This window comes from Stegostoma tigrinum, chromosome 42 (assembly GCF_030684315.1).
Source record: "Stegostoma tigrinum isolate sSteTig4 chromosome 42, sSteTig4.hap1, whole genome shotgun sequence".
NCBI lineage: Eukaryota > Metazoa > Chordata > Chondrichthyes > Orectolobiformes > Stegostomatidae > Stegostoma > Stegostoma tigrinum.
Genome location: NC_081395.1, coordinates 11,637,008 through 11,658,059, shown reverse-complemented (window position 1 = coordinate 11,658,059; position 21,052 = coordinate 11,637,008). Strand labels below are relative to the sequence as shown.

At 52.6% G+C, this 21,052-nt stretch overlaps 1 protein-coding gene across 3 annotated transcripts in view; it reads left to right on the top strand.

The window, feature by feature from the left end:
* Window positions 1-21,052, top strand: part of atg2a (autophagy related 2A) — a 139,010-nt gene that overhangs the window by 69,725 nt on the left and 48,233 nt on the right. For all 3 annotated transcript variants that reach the window (XM_048525104.2, XM_048525102.2, XM_048525101.2), the window contains exons 22-27: window positions 1,308-1,507; window positions 3,726-3,806; window positions 7,389-7,495; window positions 10,851-10,943; window positions 15,878-15,948; window positions 16,815-16,891. In XM_048525104.2, coding sequence (XP_048381061.1) covers window positions 1,308-1,507; window positions 3,726-3,806; window positions 7,389-7,495; window positions 10,851-10,943; window positions 15,878-15,948; window positions 16,815-16,891 — 629 coding nt within the window. The remainder of the gene's footprint in view (window positions 1-1,307; window positions 1,508-3,725; window positions 3,807-7,388; window positions 7,496-10,850; window positions 10,944-15,877; window positions 15,949-16,814; window positions 16,892-21,052) is intronic.

The window sequence follows — 21,052 nt, the reverse complement described above, 5'->3', positions numbered from 1 at the left end:
GGCATTGGAAGGTTGAGTAGTTTGGGCCTGTGGGCATTGGATGGTTGAGTAGTTTGGGTCTGTAGGCATTGGAAGGTTGAGTAGTTTGGGCCTGTAGGCATTGGAAGGTTGAGTAGTTTGGGCCTGTAGGCATTGGAAGGTTGAGTAGTTTGGGCCTGTAGGCATTGGAAGGTTGAGTAGTTTGGGCCTGTAGTCATTGGAAAGTTGAGTAGTTTGGGCCTGTAGGCACTGGCAGTTTCAGTCGTGTTCAGCCTGTAGGCATTTGAAGGTTGAGTAGTTTGGGTCTGTAGTGATTGGAAGTTTCAGTAGTTTGGGCCGTGGAGTAGGCATTAGAGTTTATTAGAAAAGAAATTCTTAGGGTGACTTGACGGGGTCGATCTGGAGAGGTTATTACCCCTTGTGGGAGAGCCTAGGACCAGAGAATATCGTCTCAAAATGAGGGGTTGCCCATTTAAGTTTGAGATGAAGAGGAATGTTTTCTCTCAGGGGAGTGAATCTATTGAATTCTTTACTGAAAACAAAAAGTGCTGGAAATCACATTGGGCCAGGCAGCATCTGTACAGAGAGAGCGAGCTAATGTTTCACAGAGGGCAGCGAGACTGAGTCATTAAGTATATTCAAGGCTGAGATAAACAGATGTTTAATCAGTAAGGGAATGAAGGGTGGGTGAAAGGCGTGAAAGTGGAGTTGAGAATTATTGCACCAGCCATGAAAACATTGACTGATGGAGCTGCGAGGTCATTCTCGTCTTTTGTCTAACGCTCGGTGGCAAGCAGTGTGTACCATCTCAAACAATGCAGCTGCACATTTTCATCAAGGCTCCTTTGACCACAAGCTCGCAACCTCTTCCTCCTTCGAGGGACAAGGGCAGCAGATACATGGAAGCACTGGCTCCTGCAAGGTCCCCTCCAAAATGCTCACCATCTTGACTCAGAAATATATTGGCTGTTCCTTCAATGTTACGGCGCCAAACCCTGGGTGTCTGTCCCTTGCCAGCACTGTGGGTGTCCCTAGTCCCCAAAGACTGCAACAGATTTAAGAAGGTGGCTTACCACCACCGCCTCCTCGTCAAGAGTACGACCAGTGGCTTAGCCAACAACGCCCAAACCCCATGAAAGAAATAAGCAAAGAAGCTTATCTGGATCATGTGAGTCTCCCTCCAACCTGTCACTGTCTGTTACTGGGTGAAGTGCTGGGAGAGTCACTTCCCGTGGATGTTTCCTTTGTGCCCCACTCACCCTATTGCTCCCTCACAGGGATACTAACTCCTCTTAATGCCCTTTTCCTCCCTTCCTGCTTTGAAACAGCCGAGGTTGAGGATTACTTCCTGCCGGAACGACTGGACGTGCTGAGCTTCACTGCCCCCGTGGGGCTGGATCCCACCATCCTGTGCTCGGAGGAGGGACTGGCCACTAGGCTCTCGGCAGCCGCTGGGCGGAAGGACAGGAGCCCACCTATGCTCTCTGCTGCCATCAAGATCACACTGGACACTGTGAGGAGCATCAAGGTATTTCTGGCAGCCCACCCTCTCTCTGCCTCTTCCCTGGACTCAGCCGAGGGCCTTTTCATAGCACTGGGCAGGGACTGCAGAAGTGGGGCAGTTTTCCTGAGATGAGGGAGGCGAGATTTAAGGGGTGTGAAAATGACCAATGTTTTCACTCGAGTATATGTTGGAGGGGAGTGACCTGTATCCGTTTCTTGCAAGAATGAGGGACCAGAGGACGTCGATTGAAGATATAAAGGGGTAAAGCTCGTGTAGTAGAAGGGTAATTGGGTTCAAGATCCGGTGTGACTTGGGGGTGGGGGAGAACACTGAAATGAGGGGTTCTTTTGATGGGGTGGTGCGGGCTGACTTGTTGGGGGTGGGGTTGTAGAGTGACTGGGGTTGGGGTAGTGGGGTGAGTTGAGGGTGACTGGTTAGGAGATGGAGATGCTTCATTGGCTCGGTAATGAGGGGTGACTCACCTGGGGTGTGCGAGATAAGGAGTGACGGAGGGCGCAGCTGTGGTGATGAGGGGTTACTTGGGAGTGTGCATATGAAGGGTGATGGAGGAGGAGAGATGCAAGGTGTTGTTGGTATGGTGAAGGGGGAGGGTCCTGGGTAGTGAGGTGATAGCAGGGGCCCTCGGTGACATGGTGTTGCAGCGGGTGGCGGGGGGTGCCTGAGTGGCGCAGTGATGGTGGGGGGGCTCTGGGTGGCACAGTGATTGGGGAGGGGGGTAACTGGGTGGTGCGGTGATGTGATCGGGGGTCCCTGGGTGGCGCGGTGATGTGATTGGGGGTCCCTGGGTGGCGTGGTGATGTGATTGGGGGTCCCTGGGTGGTGCGGTGATGGGGGGGTCCCTGGGTGGTGTGGTGATGGGGGTCTCTGGTTGGCATGGTGATTGGGGTGGGGTCCCTGGTTGGCATGGTGATGGAGAGGGGTGCCCTGGGTGGCGAGGTGACGGTGGGTGGGCCATGGGTGGTGCGGTGATGGCAGAGGGTCCCTGGGTGGCACAGTGATGGGGGTGGTCCCTGGGTGGCGTGGTGATGGGGTTCCCTGGTGGGACAGTAATGGGGGCAACGTAGGCTGAGGCCGTCATCATGCTCACTTTTCAGCCCAGGATGGGGGGCCATTCAGCCTATCAGAGATATGGGGAATTGGGGTTAGCGATGAGCTGTGACTGGGAACGCTGTTGATGGGGTGGTGAGAGCTGACCTGTCGGGCCGAGTTGAGAGCTGACTGGGGAAGGGGCAATGATGGGTGAGGGTAGGTGGGGGCCAGATGAGGAGTGAATGGGGTCGGGAAATTGCTCCACTATCCCACTCCAACTTCCCTGGCCTTCCATTATTTACACAATTTCCCTTTCGCCTTGTTCTGATTGAATCTGCTTCCACTGCCCCATCAGGCTGTGCTTTTCAGATCATCACAACTCACCCTGTTCAAAACTCAAAGCCAGAAAAGAGCAATCTGGAGTGCCCTGTTTGAGTTTGGTGGCCGTTCTGAAGGGAACGGGCGTGGGCTCAGTGTACTGCGCTGAGCGGTCTCTGAGATCTTTCAGTACAGCAGATCGGCACGGTGACTGTGGTTAGGCTTCAGAACACCGCAGTGTCTGGGACAGCATGGTACCCACACTTTCTGTCCAGCAACAAGGCCACCTAGCTATACAGTTCGTAGGGAGAGAGCCACTCTGAGAGTGTGTGTGGGTGTGTATGTATATGTGCGTGTGCACGCGCGTGCGGCAGTGGTCACTGTGGGCATTCCATGCTGGGCTCTCTGAAGGTGCAGGGCTGGTACCTAGTTTATGCCAAGATGAGATAACAAAGTGTAGTTCTGGATGAACACTACAGGCCGAGCAGGAGGGCTGACGTTTCGTGCCTAGACCCTTCATCAAAAATCTGAAGAAGGGTCTAGAGCCTGAAACATCACCCTTCCTGCTGCTTGGCCTGCAGTGTTCATCCAACTCTACACATTGTTATCTCAGATTCTCCAGCATCTGCAGCTCCTACTACCTCTTATGCCAAGATGAGATGGGGGCCGTGGGTCTGTACCTGCTCACCACTGAGGGGTGCTTGTGGTGTGCCGTGTTCAAGCATACCCAGTCTATGTGCTGCCTGTGAGGAGAGGGTAGTCCTGCAAGGTCTCAGTTGTTTTCCTGTTTATTTCTTTTGCTGGCTTTCTCTTGCTCGCACTCTTTCTCTCGTGCCCCCTCTCTCTGAGTGACCTTTTCTGTTCTTGATTCCAGGAGTTCCTAGTTGCCCTCAGATTACAAGGTGCCACCCTGTGCCACCGAATGGCCTTAACTAACCAGAGCTGGCACGAGCAGGTAAGAAGCAGGGGCTAGCCACTCCCTGACTTTTGCTTAACTCTTTGCTTGGCAAGACGTCCCAAGCAGTGTACCTCTGGGCAATATCTCTCTAATAAAAGCAGTGAAAGAACTTAGTGATTGGAACAAGGTTGGCCAGATATCATGGAGTATGAGTTTCCCAATCGTGGCTGTTAACCCGGGGCCAATCAGGGAGCCCTGGCTGACAGACATAAACAGGAGTGTCAGGGATTCTCCTCTCTCTGAGGATCGGCTAGCTGGTCCTCGTCCGTGTATTGTGCACTTGTAAGTAAAGGTTGTGCCCTGGTGAGGGGATAAACAAAAAGCATACAGCACAAGGGCAGGCCCTTTGGCCGCCCAAGCCCATGCTGACACATTTTGCCTTTCCATTACTAAAACTGTCTTCAGTTACAGGATGTGTATCCCTCTGTTCCCTTCGTATTCATTTATTCATCCAGGTGCCTCTCGAATGCTGCTGTTCTGTCTGTTTCCCCTCCTCCTCTGGCAGCTCATTGCACACACGCGCCACCCACTGCATGAAAACATTGCCCCTCGGGTCCCTTTTAAAAATTTCCCCCTCTCACTTTAAACCTATGCCCCTCTAGTTTTGGACTCCCCCCACCTCAGGGAAATAAAAGACCTTGTCTATTCACCCTATCCATGCCCCTCATGGTTTTACAAACCTCTATTAGGTCACCCCTCAGCCTCCGACGCTCCGGGGAAAATAGCCCCAGTCTATTCAGCGTCTCCCTGTAGCTCAAACACTCCAACCCTGGCAACATCCTTGAAAAAAACAAAAGAACTGCGGATGCTGTAAATCAGGAACAAAAACAAAGTTGCTGGAAAAGCCCAGAGCTCTGGCAGCATCTGTGGAGGAGAAAACACAGTTCTGAGGAAGGGTCAGTGGACCCGAAACGTTAACTGTTTTTTTCCACCGCAGATGCTGCCAGATCTGCTGAGTTTTTCCAGTAACTTTGTTTTTGTAACATCCTTGTAACTCTTTTCTGAACCCTTTCAAGTTTTACAACGTCCTTCCTGTAGCGGCAATTCCAGACTGAACGCAATATTCCAAAAGTGGCCTCATCAATATCCTGTACAGCTGTAACATGACCCTCCCAACTCCTATTCTCAATTCTCTGACCAGGAAGGGCAAACGTACCAAACACCTTCTTCACTACCCTGTCTACCTGCGTGTCTACTTTCTAGAAATTGTGATCCTGCACTGTAAGGTCTCTTTATCCAACAGCCCTCCCCAGGACTTTACCATTAAGTGTACTAGTCCTCCTCTGGTTTGCCTTCCCAAAAAGCAGCACCTCATGTTTTCCGAAATTAAATTCCATCTGCCATTCCTTGACCCATCTGATTAAAGGTCCCATTTAACTCTGAGCTAACCTCCTTTGCTGTCCATTACATCTCCAATTTTGGTGTCATCTGCAAACTTACTAACCGTACCTCCTATGTTCACATCCAAATAATTTATATAAATGACAAAACGCAGTGGACCCAGCACCAATCCCTGTGGCTCACCACTGGTCACAGGCCTCCAGTCTGCAAAGCAACCCTCCACCACCACCCTCTGTCTTCTACCTTTGGGCCAGTTCTGTATCCAAATGGCTAGTTCTCCCAGTGATCTAACATTGCTGATCAGCCTATTGTGAGGAACCTTGTTGAATGATTTACTGAAGTCCAAACAGATCGCAACCACTGCTCTGCCCTCATCAATCCTCTTCGTTACTTCTTCAAAAAACTCAGTCAAGTTAGTCAGACATGACTTCCCACGCACAAAGCCATGTTGGGTATCACTAGTCAGACCTTGGCTTTCCAAATACATGTAAATCCTGTCCCTAGGATTCCCTGCAACAACATGCCCACCACTGATGACAGGCTCACTGGTCTATAGTTCCTTGGCTTTTCCTTACCGTCTTTCTTAAATGGTGACACCATGTTAGCTAACCTCTAGCCATTCACCACCCTTTGTGTGAAAAACTAGCCCTGCATGTCTCTTTCAAATAGCACCCTGCCCCCCCACACCTTAAACCTATGATTGACCCCCCCCCCCCCCCAACAAACCCTGGGAAAAAGCGTCAGTCTCCGCTCGATCGACGCCACTCGCAATCTTATAAACTTCTATCAGATCGCACCTCAACCCCCTGTGTCCCAGTGAAAACAAACCCAGGCTATCCAAACCTTCTTCCTAGCTAAAATCCCCCCTATCAGGCAACATCCTGGTAGACCTTTCCCATACCCTCTCCAAAGCGTCCACATCTTTCTGCTAGTGAGGTAACCAGAACTGTGCGTAATATTCCCAGTGTGGACTAACTCATTAAAGTTCTATAAAGCTGCAACATAACTTGCCTATCCTTATACTCAGTGCCCCTTCCAATGAAGGCAAGCATGCCATCGGCCTTTTTTACTACCTTATCTATCTGTGGAACTGTACACCCACATCCCTCTGCACATCAACGCTCCTAAGGGTTCTCCCATTCACTGTGTAATTTCCACTTGCACCTTACCTTCCACATTTGTTCACATTAAACTCCATCTGCCATTTTTATGTCCACGCCTCCGGTTGATCTACATCCTGCTGTATCTTCTGACCATCCTCCTCACTATTCACACAGGCTCAGTGAGTTAGCACTGCTGCTTCATGGTGCCAGAGACTCGGATTTGATTCCACCCTTGGGCGACTGTCTGTGTGGAGTTTGCACATTCTCCCTGTGCCTGCGTGGGTTTCTTCCGGGTGCTCTGGTTTCCTCCCACAGTCCAAAGATGTGCAGGCTAGGGTGGATTGGCCGTGCTAAATTGTCCCATAGTGTCCAGCGATGTGCACGTTAGGGTGGATTGGCCGTGCTAAATTGTCCCATAGTGCCCATGGATGTGTAGGTTATGGTGGATTGGCCGTGCTAAATTGTCCCATAGTGCACAGGGATGTGCAGGTTAGGGTGTATTGGCCGTGCTAAATTGTCCCATAGTGCCCATGGATGTGTAGGTTATGGTGGATTGGCCGTGCTAAATTGCCCCATAGTGCCCAGGGATGTACAGGCTAGGGTGGATTGGCCGTGCTAAATTGTCCCATAGTGCCCATGGATGTGTAGGTTATGGTGGATTGGCTGTGCTAAATTGTCCCATAGTGCCCAGGGATGTGCAGATTAGGTGGGTCTGAGGGGGATGGGTCTGAGTGGGATTCTCCAAGGGTCGGTGTGGACTTGTTGGGCCGAATGGCCTGTTTCTACATTGTAGGGATTCTATGATCTCTTTGCAACTCTATCAATCTTTGCAATGTTTGCAAACTTACTAATCTGTACTAGATACCGGCTTCCATGGAGTTATTTCAGAACTCAGGGAGGGAGAGTGTCTTTCTGGTAAAGTTGTGGAGGCTATTTTCCTCGCTCCTCCTGAACCAGATTGTTGAAACTCACCACCATTTAATGGGGGGCTCATGTTATATTGGATGAGGAATGCAGTTGGGAGGAGGCGGCTGCTGCTGTTGTAGGTTTCTGCCTGGAATTTGTGTCACTGGTAGGTGTGTGTGTCTGTGATGAAGTCTCGGTCTCTCAGCCTCTGTCCTTCACTCTCTTGTAGCTGATGGATTTCTTCGATGTGTTGGATGACCCAATTCTGGGCTACACCCCTCCTACGGTGATCACAGTCCTGCACACTCACTTGGTCAGCTGTGCCGTCGATTACAGGTAAACGGGGCTGGGAATGTCTGTTTCTGCAGTTCTCTAACTCTTGCCTGCCTCCCAAACCCTTCGATCCTTCGGTAGGTGGGTGTTTCTCCCCCCTCACCCTCAGTGACCAAGCTGTGCCTCCAGCAGAGAGTACCCACTCTGCGCAACCTACCTGGGGATATGGCACACAGCAGAACAGACTCTCTCCCAGGCCGGCTGTCTCACTCCTGGCTCTTGGGATTCTGTTGACAGATTCCTCCTCTCTCTCTTTGTGTTCCCTCTGCAACAGGTCAACTGGAAACCCTATCTGGGCAGGTGGCAGTTAGGCAGCTACACATGGAGCATTCTCCCCTCTCCTTCCCTCTCTCCCTCACCGACTGCCTGACTCTCTGTCTCTCTCCTCACTGCCTCTGTGTCTGCCTCTATATTTTTGGTCTTTTTGTGTCTCTCATGATGATCACAATCCTCTCCCATACTATTCTCCGTGAGTCTCGCTTTCGCTTTCGTTCTCTCTCGCTCTCGCTCTCTCCCACCTCTATTACCACACCATATCTAGAGGGATATTGGCCAAATGCGAGGAGACAATGGCCTAATCGTCAGAAAAATTCATCTGGTTCACGATCATCATTTGATTTAAAGTTTCAGCACAGGTTTGTAGCTCGAGTTGTGGGGGAGTTTGTTGACTAGCTTGCTGTGCTGGCTTGTTCTCGTTCAGACGTTTTATCACAATGCTGGGTAACATCGTTAGCGAGGCCTCTGATGAAGCGATGTTGTTCTACTCCGCTTGGAATTTATACTCCCTGGCCTGTTATGGTGAGTACTGTCATTTCTGGTTTTGTTTTGTATGGGACAAAGTTACCATAGTAACCCAAGCCACGCACGGGAATTCCTATAGGCATAGTTCTCAGCCCATAACGCAATCAACAAATATATAGAATTGGACCCCATATACAAACCCGTACAGAACAAAACTGGAAATGACAGTACACACCATAACGGACAGGACGGTATAAGTTGCAGTGGAGTAGAATAACATCGCTTCATCAGAGGCCTCACTGATGATGTTACCCAGCATGGCCACGAAACATCTGAATGAGAACAAGTCAACAGCCTTGACCAACATTTGGCCCATATCTCTAGGATATCCCAGAGAAACTGCTTCCCACCACACTTCTACGTGTCTGCCTCACCGTTTTCTTAATGTGACAGTCTCCCTCTCCCTTCCAAACCATCTCTCTTATATAGAGATAGTAGGAACTGCAGACACTGGAGAATCTGTGATAACGAGGCTTAGAGCTGGACGAACACAGCAGGCCAAGCAGCATCAGAGGAGCAGGAAAGCTGACTTTTCGGGCCTAGACCCTTCTTCTAGGCCTGAAACTTCAGGCTTCCTGGTTCTCTGATGCTGCTTGGCCTGCTGTGTTCATCCAGATCTACACCTTGTTATCTCACCTCTCTTATATTCCTCTTTTTTAAAACTTTGCCCACAATCTGTCATTCACCACCGCTCCCTCTCCTACCACTCCCCTTCTTTCCCTCCGTTTCTCTGTCTCTGTCGCAATCTCTTTTACCATCTCTCTGCCTCTATCTCACCCCCTCACTTATTTTCATTCTCTACCTCACCCTGTCTATCTCCCACCAGTCCCTCTCTGCCTCCTGTCACTTTCTAACCCCACTTTGTCTCCTTCTGTCAAGCCCTCTCGCCCGTTCCCATAACCGTGGGCCGGCACGGTGGCTCAGTGGTTAGCACTGCTGCCACAAGGCGCCAGGGACCCGGGTTCGATTCCAGCCTCGGGCAACTGTCTGTGCGGAGTTTGCACATTCTCCCCCGTGTATGCGTGGGTTTCCTCCGGGTGCTCTGGTTTCCTCCCACAGTTCAAAGATGTGCAGGGTAGGTGGATTGGCCGTGCTAAATTGCCCGTGTGTTCAGGGGTGTGTGAGTTGTAGGGGGATGGGTCTGGGTGGGATGCTTCAAGGGGTGGTGTGGACTTGTCGGGCCGAAGGGCCTGTTTCCACACTGTAGGGAATTTAATCTAACCCCTCCCTTAAGTCAGGAGGAATCTGAACAAAGATTCCTACCCCAGGAATATGAACTGAATCCTGTTTGATGTGCAATGCCTAGTAATATGCCTGATTGATGTGTGTGATTTGCTTTCATTTGAGCTCCAGTTAGATTCAGTTTAAATTCCCATATGGGCTTCTTTCCATGGAGCCTAGGATCCTAGGGGTGATCTTATGGAAGTTTATAAAATCATGAGTAGCATGGAAAGGGTGAATAGCAATGGTCTTTTCCCTGGGGTGGGGGTGTTTAAAACTAGGGGACATATTTTTAAGGTTAGCGAAGAAAGATTTAAAAGGGACCTTAGGGGCAACTTTATCACAGAGAGGGTGTGGTATGTGTTTTTTTCCATTCATGTGGGCGTCGCTGGCTGGATAGCATTTATTGTCCCCATTCCCCAGTTGCCCCATGAGAAGGTGGTGGTGAGCTGCCTTTTTGAACCACTGCAGTCGTCCTGCTGTGGTTTGACCCACAATGCCCTTCGGGAGGGAATTCCAGGATTTTGACCCGGCGACAGTGAAGGATCGGCAACATATTTTCAAGTCAGGATGGTGAGTGCCTTGGGGACGATCTTGGAGGTGGCAGTGTTCCATCTCTCTGCTGCCCTTGTCCTTCTAGATGGAAGTGGCCGTGGTTTGGAAGGCGCTGTCCTGGGGTCTTTGGTGAGTTACTGCAGTGCATCTTGTACGTGGTACACACTGCTGTGACTGAGGTCAGTGGTGGAGGGAGTGGGATGTTTGTGGATGTGGTGCCAATCAAGCCAGGGCTGCTTTGTCCTGGATGGTGTTAGGTTTCTTGAGTGTTGTAGGGGCTGACCCTATCCAGGCAACTGAGGAGTATTCCATCACACTCCTGACTTGTGCCTTGTAGATGGTGGACAGGCTTTGAGGAGTCAGGAGGTGAGTTACTCGCTGCAGTATTCCCAGCTTCTGGCCTGCTCTTGTAGCCACTGTGTTAATGTGGTGAGTGAAGTTGAGTTTCTGGTCAATGGTAACCCTCAGGATGTTGAATGTCGAGGGGTGATGGTTAGATTGTCTCTTATTGGTGAATGTGTGTGGAACAAGCTGCTCAAGGAAGTGGTAGATGCAGGTACAGTTACAACATTTACAAGACATTTGGACAGGTACATGAATAGGAAAGGTTCAGAGGGATGTGGGCCAAATGCTGGCAACTCAGTTCGTCTGGAAAACTTGGTTGACATGAATGACTTGAACTGAAGGGCCTGTTGCTGTGCTGTATGACTCTAATAGCCGTCTTTTGGGACTATGGGTTGTCCTGCTTGACCATTCTTCAGCTTTATATTTTCTGTTCTAGACCCCTCTACCTCCCAGTCCGAGTTTTAATCACTGCAGAAACCTTCACATTGTCCAGCAACATCATCGTGGACACAGCGACCTTCCACCTCAGGTATGCTACAGTAATGCCCTCGCTGCAGTATAACACCCTTAACACGTCTCACAGGAAGGGTTAGCAAACAAGATTGCACCCTTGGGAAGCCACATAAGGAGATATTAGGGACAGGTGAGTGAAAGCTGGGTCAAGGATCAGCTTTGGGAAGGATCTTCAAGGAAGTGAGGAAGAAAGAGCGAGAGAGAGAGAGAGAGAGAAGCAGAGAATTTTAGGTAGAGAATTTGAGTGATCTGGGCAGCTAAAAGCAAGAGTGCCAGCTCTGGGAGTGATTATCACCAGCCAGATTTGATTTATTAGTGTCACATGTACCTAGGTACAGTGAGAAGTTTTGTTTTGTGTGCAGTATAGGCAGACCATACCACACAGAGTGCGAGTGTAAAAGAACAGAGCGAGGAATGCAATGTTAATGCTGCAGACAAGACGTACAGAGAGTGATAATGGGAACTGCAGATGCTGGAGAATCCAAGACAATAAAATGTGAGGCTGGATGAACACAGCAGGCCAAGCAGTATCCCAGGAGCACAAAAGCTGACATTTCGGGCCTGGACCCTTCATCAGAGAGGGGGATGGGGTGAGGGCTCTGGAATAAATAGGGAGAGAGGGGGAGGCGGACCGAAGATGGAGAGAAAAGAAGATAGGTGGAGAGGAGAGTATAGGTGGGGAGGTAGGGAGGGGATAGGTCAGTCCAGGGAAGACGGACAGGTCAAGGAGGTGGGATGAGGTTAGTAGGTAGGAGATGGAGGTGCGGCTTGGGGTGGGAGGAAGGGATGGGTGAGAGGAAGAACAGGTTAGGGAGGCAGAGACAGGTTGGACTGGTTTTGGGATGAAGTGGGTAGAGGGGAAGAGCTGGGCTGGTTGTGTGGTGCAGTCGGGGGAGGGGACGAACTGGGCTGGTTTTGGGATGTGGTGGGGGAAGGGGAGATTTTGAAGCTGGTGAAGTCCACATTGATACCATTGGGCTGCAGGGTTCCCAAGCGGAATATGAGTTGCTGTTCCTGCAACCTTCGGGTGGCATCATTGTGGCAGTGCAGGAGGCCCAGGATGGACATGTCATCTAAAGAATAGGAGGGGGAGTGGAAATGGTTTGCGACTGGGAGGTGCAGTTGTTTATTGCGAACCGAGCGGAGGTGTTCTGTAAAGCGGTCCCCAAGCCTCCGCTTGGTTTCTCCAATGTAGAGGAGGCCACACTGGGTACAGTGGATGCAGAGAGTGAGATCAGCAGAGCGAGGGATCCATTCAGAAGTCTGATAACAGCAGGGAAGAAGCTGTTCTTCAATGTGTTGGTCAGTGTGTTTAAGCTTTGTACCTTGTGCCTGACGGAGCAGGATGGAAGGGATTATAACTGGGGTGGGAAGGGTCTTTGATGTACACTGCTTTCCTGAGGTAGCAGGAAGGGCAAGAGGCCAGAATTAGAGGAGTGTAGAGCATTGTGGGGCCACTCAGACCGAGATGGACAGGGTGAGGTGCTGACACCACGGAGGGATTTGGAAAATCGGGCTGGTGGGGGAGGGGGGTGTGGTGGTATGAGAGTTTCAGGCCAGAGGAGTGGCAGCTCGGAGAATCGATGAGCAGACGGGGTTTCAATGAATTTGAGCGAGGTCCCCTCGCCCATCACCGCCCTGGGCACACTTTGGTCAGGAGGGTCAGTTGGGGGAGGGGGGGGGCGCGGGGGTGAGGAAAATGCCTGGGAAGGCACCCCTCGCAACTGGGAAATAGATGAAGTGGTGGTCACTTCCAAAGTGCAAGGGAACGGAGAGCATCGAATGCTGAGGCTGGTTTCTCTCTCTCGCAGTCTCTGTCGTCGCCCCCCCACCCAACCTCCTCACTCCGTCTCCCCCCTCTCCCCCGTCTCCCCCCTCCTCCATCTCCCCCCTCTCCCCACCTCTCCCCCCGTCTCCCCCGGCACCCCCCTCTCCCCCGTCTCCCTCTCTCCCCCGTCTCCCTCTCCCCCGTTCTCCCCCCGTCCCGTTCTCCCCCCGTCCCGTTCTCCCCCCGTCCCGTTCTCCCCCCCCATCCGTTCTCCCCCCCATCCGTTCTCCCCCCCATCCGTTCTCCCCCCCCATCCGTTCTCCCCCCCATCCGTTCTCCCCCCTCCCGTTCTCCCCCCCAACGTTTCCCCCCCCCGTCTCCCCTCCCCCGTCTCCCCCCCCCCGTCTCCCCCCCTCCCGTCTCCCACCCGCTCCCGTCTCCCACCCGCTCCCGTCTCCTACCCTTCCCGTCTCCCACCCCCTCCCGTCTCCCCACCCCCCTGTCTCCCCGTCTCCCCCATCCCGTCTCTCCCTCCCCCCTCCCCACCCCTCCCTCCTCCCCATCTAGCCCCCTCCCCATCTCTCTCCCCCTCCCCCTCTCTCCCCCCCCTCGCTCCCTCCCTTCCTCAGTCCCTCCGACCTCTCGCCCTCTCATTGTCCCCCCCTCCTCCCCCGGCCCCCACTCTCCCCCCCCCCACTCTCCTCCCCCCACCCACTCTCCCCCCCCCCACTCTCCCCCCCCCACTCTCTCCCCCCCCACTCTCTCCCCCCCCACTCTCGCCCCCCCCACTCTTGCCCCCCCCACTCTCGCCCCCCCACTCTAGCCCCCCCACTCTCTCCCCCCCACTCTCTCCCCCCCCCACTCTCTCCCCCCCCACTCTCTCCCCCCCCCACTCTCTCCCCCCCCCACTCTCTCCCCCCCCCACTCTCTCCCCCCCCACTCTCTCCCCCCCCACTCTCTTCCCCCCCCACTCTCTTCCCCCCCCACTCTCTTCCCCCCCCACTCTCTTCCCCCCCCACTCTCTTCCCCCCCCCACTCTCTTCCCCCCCCCACTCTCTTCCCCCCCCCACTCTCTTCCCCCCCCCACTCTCTTCCCCCCCCACTCTCTTCCCCCCCCACTCTCTTCCCCCCCCACTCTCTCCCCCCCCACTCTCTCCCCCCCCACTCTCTCCCCCCCACTCTCTCCCCCCCACTCTCTCCCCCCCACTCTCTCCCCCCCCACTCTCTCCCCCCCCACTCTCTCCCCCCCCACTCTCTCCCCCCCACTCTCTCCCCCCCCACTCTCTCCCCCCCACTCTCTCCCCCCCACTCTCTCCCCCCCACTCTCTCCCCCCCACTCTCTGCCCCCCACTCTCTGCCCCCCACTCTCTGCCCCCCACTCTCTGCCCCCCACTCTCTTCCCCCACTCTCTCCCCCCCACTCTCTGCCCCCCCCACTCTCCCACCCTGCCCTCTCCCTTCCCCCCCCTCCCTTCCCCCCTGCCCTCTCCCTTCCCCCCCCCTCCCATCCCCCCTATCCCTCCCCCCCTCTCCTTCCCCCCTTCCCCCCTCCCCCCTCTGCCTCCTCTCCCCCTCTCCCTCCCCCCGTCTCCTCTCCCCCTCTCCCTCCCCCCGTCTCCCCCCTTCTCCCCACCTCTTTCCCCGACCCCCTCCCCCCTCTCCCCCATCCCCCTCTCCCTCTTCCCCCCCGCCCCTCTCTCCCTCCCCCGCCCCTCTCTCTGTCTCCCCCCCTTAACCCCTGGTGCTTTTTGTCATTCCGTCTGTGCCATTGCAAGTATGAGAGGTGTTCATTTGCGCACAGGAAGATCCCACGCACATGTTACTGGGAGCTGTGGCGGGTTGAGGGGGGATGGGGCGGGCATCGCGTGTCCTGCTACGGCATCAAAATGATGAGGAGTAGAGTGTGAGGAAAGAGCTGCGCATAAAATTCTGAACTGTCCTTTATGACAGGCGTGTTTCCAGCCCTTCCTGCACAGAGTGACATCTGTCACTGTGTTCAAATGCAGATAAACAGATAGCGACATAGATTCCCCCCGCCGCGCCCCCCCCCCCCCCCGCCAAACAGACACCGAGAGAAAAGAGAGTATTCACTTTTAGCGACAGCTCAGTCTCAGTTCCTCTTCTGGTCTCCCCGGACAATGAGAGCTCCCTTGCTTGCATGTGGCACTGTTGCCAGCAGGTGGAGCAGGAAGGCCGTGTGCCCACACAGCTATGGCTGGGAGGCGACAGGAGAGTTTGCTAAAGCTTCCAGAGCAGTGACCTCTCAGTACCCCTGAAGCTGCGTCTCTGTGGTTTACACTGTTGAATTTGTATCTCTACCTGATGCCTGCATCCCTCTTCAGATTGGCAAAAGGGTTTCCTTGTGCTTGGCGGAAACGGTCGTCTGTCTGCAAGTAGCATCGGTACTGAGGGAGTGCCGCACTGTTGGAGGGTCAGTGCTGAGTGAGTGGGCACTGTCGGAGGGTCAGTGCTGAGGGAGCGCCGCACTGTCGGAGGGTCAGTGCTGAGGGAGTGGGCACTGATGGAGGGTCAGTGCTGAGGGAGTGGGCACTGATGGAGGGTCAGTGATGAGGGAGCGCCGCACTGTCGGAGGGTCAGTGCTGAGCGAGCAGGCAGTGTCGGAGGGTCAGTGATGAGGGACCGGGCACTGTTTGAGGGTCAGTGCTGAGGGAGCGCCGCACTGTGGTTGGAGATGTGAAACTAAGGCCTCCACGCTCAAATATGTGATGCCTACTCCTGGGATATAAGGAGTGGTCACTCTTCTCCCCAGATCTCCTTGACTAATATTCCTGACTCTTTCATTCCTTCAGACAGCCAGTTCACTAATGGACACATCATAATGCTGGCTGTAGCTAGTAATCAGTAGACTTGATGGTGGTTCAGGAGTGATAGCCAAAGGTTTTGAGTGAGATAGCTGGGGTGTGGAAGAATTAGGCCAACATTGGCAGGCTGCTGCTGGAGTGTGGGTGAATTTGACTGCATTTCCCACCCAGTCCCAGAGCCGTCTGTCTCTCCCTGTTTGTGCTGGGAAGTGAGGTGGCCCATCAGCTGCTACCCCATGACCCTATGCCAGCATCAGTGAGGGGTAAATGCAGCGTCGGCGAGGCCCTTGCCTGCTGTGTATCTGTGCTGTGCAGCTTCCTGATCACACTCACACCTCTGCTTGCTCTGCTCTTCCTGCAGGTTTATTCTGGATGATTCTGCTGTGTATCTCTGTAACAGATGCAACACGGAGACCGTGGACCTGAAGAAAGGTAACAGCCTTTCAGCAGACCCCAGCCTTAGCACAGACTGCATCCAGCTCCTTGCCTGGTCTCTGCTTGTGAATGACACCTTTACTCCCACACATCTCACATTTCACTTCACTTGCCCATCTGCCCTGTCTTTCTTTCCTTGATCCTTACATCTCCCTTCCCTCCCTCATTACCCATTACCAATGAGCCTCCTAGTCTTGCACCCTTAAATCCCTCCCTTGATACCTCTCACCTGCCCTTCCCCGTCCCATCATCCACTCTGTTCCCACTTTCCCCTCACCAGATCTTCCCACCAGACTCTCCCCTATCTCCATTCCCTCCATCCCCTCCCTCTGCCCCATCCCCGAGCTTTCCCTTCTCCTGTCCCCCTCCCCTCTCTCCCCGCCTTCTCTCATGCATTCCTTCTATCTCACTCACCTTGCCTCTCTCTGTCAAACACCTCCCCCCCATCTCTTTTCTCTCACCTGTCTCAGCCTGGGTTCTCTCTTCCTCACCCAACCGCCTTCAGCTGGCTCTATCACACACTGCACTCCGCCTGCCCCACCGCTACAGCCCCCCGCTCTTCAACCGCGCGTTCTCTCCCCCCTTTGCAGCTGCCCTCCCTGTTTTGTCCCATACTGCCCTGACAACGTGACCAACGGCCATTCTGAGCTGAGATCCCACAATGCAGACTGAGTGGATTCTGCACCGAGAGGCTGAGGCGTGGTGGGACAGAGGGTTGGAGCAGGAGCTCAGTTTGGAGCCTCCTATTTGTGCATGCTGGAGGTTTGATACAGTGAGCAGACTCTCTCTCTGTGGCGCATGTCTGAGTGCTAACAGCTTCTATCATCTCTCTCTTCCTCCCTGACCCCCTTCACCTGATTCAGACTATGTGTGTGTGCTGGATGTGGATCTGCTGGAGCTGGTGATCACCACCTGGAAAGGAAACTCTGGTGGAAAGCTGGTGAGACACTCAACCCTGGATAAACGCACTCTGTTCCCCCCACCCCTTGACCCTCTGTTGGTTCTTCCACCTCTGACCGTGTCTGCATGTATTTGCAACAGCTTGTCTCCTGCTAAGGCATGAGTCCCGTGTCCTAGCTCCCCCTCCAACCCTCACCCTCGTAGCTACAGCCTCCTCCATTGAATAGAGTCATTGCTGACGGCAGAGTTTGCCGGTGCGGTGTGAGCTACATTCATTGCCTTTCTGCCCACTATCCCATCCTGGTAGTTCAATGAGGGCATCCGAAAATCCGGAATCTTCTGATCTGTGTTTCTCTGCAAGCACTGCTCTCATTTCTCAGACAGTAGGGACAGAGGAATAGATGAATAAGGAACAACAGTAAGCCAGTCTGCCTTTCCAGACAGATCCATCGTTCAGTACGCTCACGGCTGATCTGATTTTAACCTCAGCCCTGCACTCATCAAGAATGAAGAGGGGGCAGCACATGTGGCTCAGTGGTTTGCACGGCTGTCTTACGGTGGCAGGGACCCGGGTTCGATTCCACACTCGGGCGACTATCTGTGTGGAGTTCGCACTTTCTCCCTGTGTCTGCGTGGGCTTCCTTCGGGTGCTCCAGTTTCCCCTCACAGTCCAAAGATGTGCAGGTTAGGGTGGGTTGGCCATGCTAAATTGTCCCATAATGCCCAGGGATGTGCAGGTTAGGGTGGATTGGCCATGCTAAATTGTCCCATAGTGTCCAGGGATGTGCGTGTTAGGGTGGATTGGCCGTGCTAAATTGCCCCATAGTGCCCAGGGATGTGTAGGTTTGGTGAGTTAGCCAGGGGATATGTGGGCTTACAGGGAATAGGGTAAGTCTGAATGGGATGCTGTTCAGAGGGTTGGTGTAGACCTGCTGGGCTGAATGGCCGGCTTCCCTTTGCATGACTATAGTGGGTCATAGAAAATAAGGGAAGCTTGGTGGATTGTGTAATTATCAGAGAACCCCTGCTGTGTGGAAGCAGGCCATTTGTGCCTGCACTGACCCTACAAAAAGCATCCCATCCCATCCCTGGGACCCTGTACTTCCCATGGCCAATCCACCGTACCCTGCACATCCCTGGGCACTATGGGGACAATTTAGCACGGCCAATCCACCCTAACCTGCACATCCCTGGGCACTATGGGACAATTTAGCACGGCCAATCCACCCTAACCCACACATCCCTGGGCACTATGGGACAATTTAGCACGGCCAACCCACCCTAACCTGCACATCCCTGGGCACTATGGGACAATTTAGCACGGCCAATCCACCCTAACCCGCACATCCCTGGGCACTATGGGACAATTTAGCACGGCCAACCCACCCTAACCTGCACATCCCTGGGCACTATGGGACAATTTAGCACGGCCAATCCACCCTAACCCGCACATCCCTGGGCACTATGGGACAATTTAGCACGGCCAACCCACCCTAACCTGCACATCCCTGGGCACTATGGGACAATTTAGCACGGCCAATCCACCCTAACCTGCACATCCCTGGACACTATGGGACAATTTAGCACGGCCAATCCACCCTAACCTGCACATCCCTGGGCACTATGGGACAATTTAGCACGGCCAATCCACCCTAACCTGCACATCCCTGGGCACTATGGGACAATTTAGCACGGCCAATCCACCCTAACCTGCACATCCCTGGGCACTATGGGGCAATTTAGCACGGCCAATCCACCCTAACCCACACATCCCTGGGCTCTATGGGACAATTTAGCACGGCCAATCCACCCTAACCTGCACATCCCTGGGCACTATGGGACAATTTAGCACGGCCAATCCACTCTAACCTGCACATCCCTGTGAGAGGAAACGTACGCAGACACCGGGAGAACGTTCTACAATTCTCTGATTCTCTCTAGTTCTGCCTTAAAAATACTGAAAGATTCTGCACTCTCTGCCTTTTGAGGAAGTGAATGTAAAAGGCTTCTCAGCTGTCTGAGTGAAAATTACATTTCCTCATCTCTGTTTCAAATGGGCGTCCCCTTATTTGTAAAGCCCCCTCATTCGAGATCCTCTCAGAAGAGGAAACGTTCTCTCTACATCCACTGGGTCAAGTCCCTTCAGGACCTTGCAGGTTTCAATTAAGTCACCTCTGACTCTTCTCAACTCAAAGGGATACAGCCCTAGCTTGAGCACTTCAGTAAGGGATGGATCATGGGGGTAATTCCAGCATCAATGGATTTCCCTGTAATCTAACATCAGGGGTGGGGTGTTCACTGATGATGGTGCACTGTTCAGCACCATTCACTTGCCCTTAGATTCTGAAACAGTTAATGCTCAAATGCAGCAAAACTTGGATAGAAAACAGCCGCTTGATAAGGGATCGTCCAGACATGAGAAGTTGTTGGCGGATAGGATCAGGGTAAACCCTAAGGCTTTCTATAGGCATTTAAGGAATAAAAGAATGACGAAAGTAAGATTAGGCCCAATCAAGGATAGTAGTGGTAAGTTGTGTGTGGAGTCAGATGAGATAGGGGAAGCGCTAAATGAATATTTTTCTACAGTATTCACTCTAGAAAACGACAATGTTGTCGAGGAGAATACTGAGATACGGGCTACTAGACGAGGTGGGATTGAGGTTCACAAGGAAGAGGTATTAGAAATCCTTCAGAAGGTGAAGATAGATAAGTCCCCTGGGCCGGATGGGATTTATCCTCGGATCCTCTGGGAAGCCAGGGAGGAGATTGCTGAGCCTTTGGCATTGATCTTTAACTCGTCATTGTCTACAGGAATAGTGCCAGATGACTGGAGGATAGCAAATGTGGTTCCCCTGTTCGAGAAGGGGAGTAGAGACAACCCTGGTAATTATAGACCAGTGAGCCTTACCTCAGTTGTTGGTAAAGTGTTGGAAAAGGTTATAAGGGATAGGATTTATAATCATCTAGAAAAGAATAAATTGATCAGGGATAGTCAGCACAGTTTTGTGAAGGGAAGGTCGCGCCTCACAAACCTTATTGAGAAGGTGACCAAACAGGTAGATGAGAGTAAACCGTTGATGTGGTGTATATGGATTTCAGCAAGGCGTTCGATAAGGTTCCCCACAATAGGCTATTGTACAAAATGCAGAGGAATGGAATTGTGGGAGGTATAGCAGTTTGGATCAGAAATTGGCTTGCTGAAAGAAGACAGAGGGTGGTAGTTGATGGGAAATGTTCATCCTGGAGACCAGTTACGAGTGGTGTACCGCAAGGGTCGGTGTTGGGTCCACTGCTGTTTGTCATTTTTATAAATGACCTGGATGAGGGCGTAGAAGGATGGGTTAGTAAATTTGCAGACGACACTAAGGTCGGTGGAGTTGTGGATAGTGACGAAGGATGCTGTAGGTTGCAGAGAGACATAGATAAGCTGCAGAGCTGGGCTGAGAGGTGGCAAATGGAGTTTAATGCAGACAAGTGTGAAGTGATGCACTTTGGTAGGAGTAACCGGAAGGCAAAGTACAGGGCTAATGGTAAGATTCTTAGCAGTGTAGATGAGCAGAGAGATCTCGGTGTCCATGTACACAGATCCTTGAAAGTTGCCACCCAGGTTGACAGGGCTGTTAAGAAGGCATCCAGTGTTTTAGCTTTTATTCATAGAGGGATCGAGTTCTGGAACCAAGAGGTTATGGTGAAGCTGTACAAAACTCTGGTGCGGCCGCACTTGGAGTATTGCGTACAGTTCTGGTCACTGCATTATAAGAAGGATGTGGAAGCTTTGGAAAGGGTGCAGAGGAGATTTACTAGGATGTTGCCTGGTATGGAGGGAAGGTCTTACAAGGAAAGGCTGAGGGACTTGAGGCTGTTTTCATTAGATAGAAGAAGGTTGAGAGGTGACTTAATTGAAACATATAAAATAATCAGAGGGTTAGATAGGGTGGATAGGGAGACCTTTTTCCTAGGATGGTGACGGCGAGCACGAGGGGGCATAGCTTTAAATTGAGGGGTGAAAGATATCGGACAGATGTCAGAGGTAGTTTCTTTACTCAGAGAGTAGTAAGGGAACGAAACGCTTTACTGTAACGGTAGTAGATTCACGAACTTTAGGTACATTTAAGTCATCATTGGACAAGCATATGGACGTACATGGAATAGTGTAGGTTAGATGGGCTTGAGATCGGTATGACAGGTCGGCACAACATCG